This window comes from Puntigrus tetrazona, chromosome 1 (genome assembly GCF_018831695.1).
Source record: "Puntigrus tetrazona isolate hp1 chromosome 1, ASM1883169v1, whole genome shotgun sequence".
Classification (NCBI taxonomy): domain Eukaryota; kingdom Metazoa; phylum Chordata; class Actinopteri; order Cypriniformes; family Cyprinidae; genus Puntigrus; species Puntigrus tetrazona.
In genome coordinates this window covers 2,776,904-2,781,043 of record NC_056699.1, presented here as the reverse complement: position 1 = coordinate 2,781,043, position 4,140 = coordinate 2,776,904, and the positions used below count along the sequence as shown (strand labels likewise).

General features: G+C 38.1%; 1 protein-coding gene across 1 annotated transcript in view; it reads right to left on the bottom strand.

Moving 5' to 3' along the window:
- Positions 1-4,140, bottom strand: part of LOC122328837 (glypican-6-like) — a 24,102-nt gene that overhangs the window by 1,141 nt on the left and 18,821 nt on the right. Inside the window, exon 7 of the mRNA XM_043224891.1 lies at positions 293-423. Coding sequence (XP_043080826.1) covers positions 293-423 — 131 coding nt within the window. The remainder of the gene's footprint in view (positions 1-292; positions 424-4,140) is intronic.

The window sequence follows — 4,140 nt, the reverse complement described above, 5'->3', positions numbered from 1 at the left end:
ATTAAATTAAATTAAATTAAATTTAAAAGGGAAACAAACTTGAAAAGGTTATTACTAATTGAATCGAATTTCAAATTGTATATCACCAGAGGATAATCCAAAATTTGCGCATATTCAGTTCAGTTCAACATTCAAATATTTATTTACAGCAACCTTCCATTGTACCAAAAGCGTGTTTTGTATTTCCCTGTGACCTATTACGGCTCAAACAATTACAGCGGAAGGTGTCATTGAAGAACAACAATCTGCAATGCGACTCAAGGGAGTGTGTGTCTGAAGGTGACCGTCGTACCTTCCCTTTGTGTGACTGTTCCAGCACTGCTCCTCATCTGGGTCAGTCACTTCGTCCTCTGCACAGATGCCGTCTGGCAGCGACGACCAGAATTTGTTCGACTCCTTCAGCTTCTCCTTAATGTCGATCACCTGGAATCACGCACAGAGAGTCGGTTCAGCACATGCAGCACTACTAAAATACCCTGAGAGAGTGAAGATTTCTGCACATTTTGAACTGAGGGATGGATTGAGTTGGGATTATTATAAAGGAGGAGGAAGATGAGGCCAACAATTTGCATGGAAATCTCATTCCGGCTTGCCGCACAGCTCACTTTTTCAGTTTTAACACTGTTAGATAATTCATTGGGGACCAGGTGCAAGTCTAATCCTCCACTAAGCTGTTCTGGCATTTTTTTTTTTATTTTTTTTTTTTGTACCAACCAGAAGGAAGGATTTTCTGAAAGTGACTGAACGGAATCGCTGGAATCTATTCTCAACCCACCACGGAGTAGTGAGAGGTTTATAAATTGGACTTATTTGCAGGCATTATGCCAAGATTTATCTGTAAAAACTGCCTAAAAATGTCTAGTCCATTGTTAGACGTGTCACTGGCTGTCTGTTTCGCTCTTTACATGCCTTATTAAATGGTTTCTGTTCTTCAGCTCCGTAGACATGCTATCTCTGCTATTTATTGGCTAGCTGTGCTTGTTAAGGTAAGCATCACTAGTATTTAAAATTGGGATCACGATTTCAACAACCAGCAAATTGTAATTACACGACGGTTGCAACTTTTGTATCACTTTTGAATCATTTTTCAGTGACACTTTCTGCGAGTTACATCGTTGTGGCGACAAGTGACCGTATTCGAGCGAGTCAGCGGTTCTTTCATTCAGACGATTTGCTCAGAAACACAAACGAAACTGTGTCGCGTCTTTATTAGCGTGTCATTGAATCGTTCACTCAACCAATGTGTTTAAAACTGCTTTATTTTGAAAATAAAAAGAGGAAAAAAACAGGTCAATTACCATCTTATAAAGTCAAAATCTGCATGTTTGTATGAAACAAATCCATCATTAGGACACATTTAACTTTAAGATATGTGTCCTCTGCTCATGATATCGCTTTCTCCAGTGAAAAAGTTGAATCATTCACTCAACCAATTCATTTAAAAAAAAATAAAATGTATCCATCACAGAATAAAGCACTTTAAAACTAATCCTTTCTAAAAAAAACAAAACAAAACAAAAAACAGAAACAGATTTGTACGAGACCTGGCTGCTTTTAGGATTGACTCAATGAATTGCTCATTCAACTGATTCATTCAAAACACTGATTCAACCAGGAACAAAGCATGTGAGTTTCTGACTGAAGCATTCAGAAACATGGAGTTACAGAGTGTTGTTATAAGTGACTCATTGAATCGTTCATTCAGATGATTCATTCAAAACACAGGTTCATTCAGGAACAGAGCGTGGAGTGTCTGACCGAATAATTAATTGATAAGCTGGAGCATTTGCGGACACTGATAAAACTACTGGGAATAATTATGAGTGAGTTATTAAATCATTCATTCAATCAATTCATTCAAGACATCGATTTATTCAGGAAAAAAAGCAGGAACTGAAGCATTCATGAGCACGAATTCACTCAGGGACAAAACTAAGTAGCTGAATTGGTTATTCAATTAAATCAAAAGAAGCTGAATTATTCAGGAAGGAAAAGCGCTACCTCTTGTTCAGAGATTTGAGGAAGAACCAAATCTATCTGGCAACGCTGTCATCGAAACTGTAAGACACTGAACTTATTGTTTACTGGTCTGCTGTTGAATTGCACGAATAATACATTCGTTTCATGACTCAGTCCCGAGCTTTTGTGCTAAAGACATGAATTATTCTCTGCTTATGTGGCTTAATGAAAAAACTATATGCCATTACTATAAGTGATGTTTATTTTTTTCCCAGATGGACCATAAAACTAAATAATTCAATGAAATTAGTGTCATGACACAATTATGTAAAGAAAAGAAACGCTAACCGGATCCATTTTGAGAGCTGAACAGATTGCTTTAAAGATTTCTATCGAGAGTTTAGAGACTTGCATATTCCTCTTTGCATAAAGTTTACGTTTTAGGTCAAAGTAAAACGGCCTCAGACGATCTTCACTCAACCAAAGGTGCACTCTATTATTTATCTGCATTATACTCTTACTATTAGAGTAAATTAGCTGATGCCGAGACATTACAGACTCATCGATAAAATCTCGCCTTCTGGTACATCACCAGTTCTGAACCCAGAGCCTCAGACGTGCACGGATTGATTTTATTAATGAAGTGCACCGCACTCCAGAAAGCAAACAGATTGATGCTTATCAGTGGAGGGCTCTGATCTGATGGGAGATACGGTACATGCTACACAAATCGTAGGAAATACCTTGTCATGTGACCTGAGTCAGGGGATAAACACAATTCTCCACTCTTGGGCGTTCTATACAAATGCCAGAATGATGGAAACCTTTTTAAAACGTTGTAGTTATCATTTATAATTGTTACTTCATAAGAACGGATTTTGATGAATGTAGCGTTCCATCCTCGTTTTAGCAATGGACGCACTGCAGTGAATGGGTGCCGTCAGAACGAGAGTCCATCTTAACATCCTAATAATCCACACCACTCCAGTGCATCGGTTTACATCCTGAGACATTTTTCACATTTTGGTAAAATATGAGTCCTCTATCTATGATGTTGCTTTCTCCACTAAAAAAAAACAAAGTCAGAACAGCTCTTTGATCTGAGAGATGGGTTGAAAGTGGATTTTTTCACTTAACATTAAGCATTATTATGGATTATAGACTATATTTTTAGCCTGAAGCGAGGTTAAAATTTAACAATGATGGTTAAAACTCTTAATGATGCTTTTTTACTTGGGTTACTTGCGGATTATTGTGTTGTCATTCTGACGGCACCCATTCACTGCAGAGCAAGTGATGCAATGCTGATAACGAAACAAACTCATCGACATCTTGGAGTAGATTTTCAGCAAATTTAAGTCGTTAGGTAAACTTTTACATTTGATGTTGGATGCTTAGATATTTTTACTGGAAAATGAGATGAAAGGAAAGGGTTTTACTTCATAACAGTGAAGAATTTTCAGCTGCACGACTGCATTACATTGATCCTTGACGTTGGGGTTGTTTTTTTTTTTTCATTTATTTTCTGATATTAGTCACGTATGAGTCCCAGAGCCCTGGAAGAATCATTACGCAATTTGCCATAAATACCTCAAGTAAAGTGACATTAATTCTTGTTGGCACAGGAAACCTGTATGTGTCATCATGTGAGTATATTAGGTTTCTGACAAATAATAACGATATAATGGGATTAAAAGGTGCCGGGTGTCACGTTCTGCGGAAATAAGCTGTGCTAAATGACGCCGGGGTTATCTGCCGAGTCAACAGCAACAGCCAGAGGCACGACATTAAAGAATGTGTATTGACGGCGTGTCAGAGTTGGAGACCGCTTTGCCCTTTTTGAAGTGCTAATCTGTGAGCACGGGCTGTAGAGATCTGGAGCGCTTTCACACCACGCTTTTGGTTAGCATTCGTAAGCTGTTAGGCTGGATGCTGATATTAACACCTTAGCATGGATGCTTTAGGAGGGTGTCGAGATAAACACACAACGGAACGTACAGCTGAGATGATGATGATGTTTCTTTTTTGTTATATTCAGTACACGCGGGATTAGATGAGCCTTATGTAACAAATAGACGGACGAAGAGTTTCTTCCAGACACGAAAAAGGAATTAAAAAGACAGAATGGATGCTTCCCCAAAATCAGTAGTGATTTTACAGTAATAAACTTTATTTGTAGTA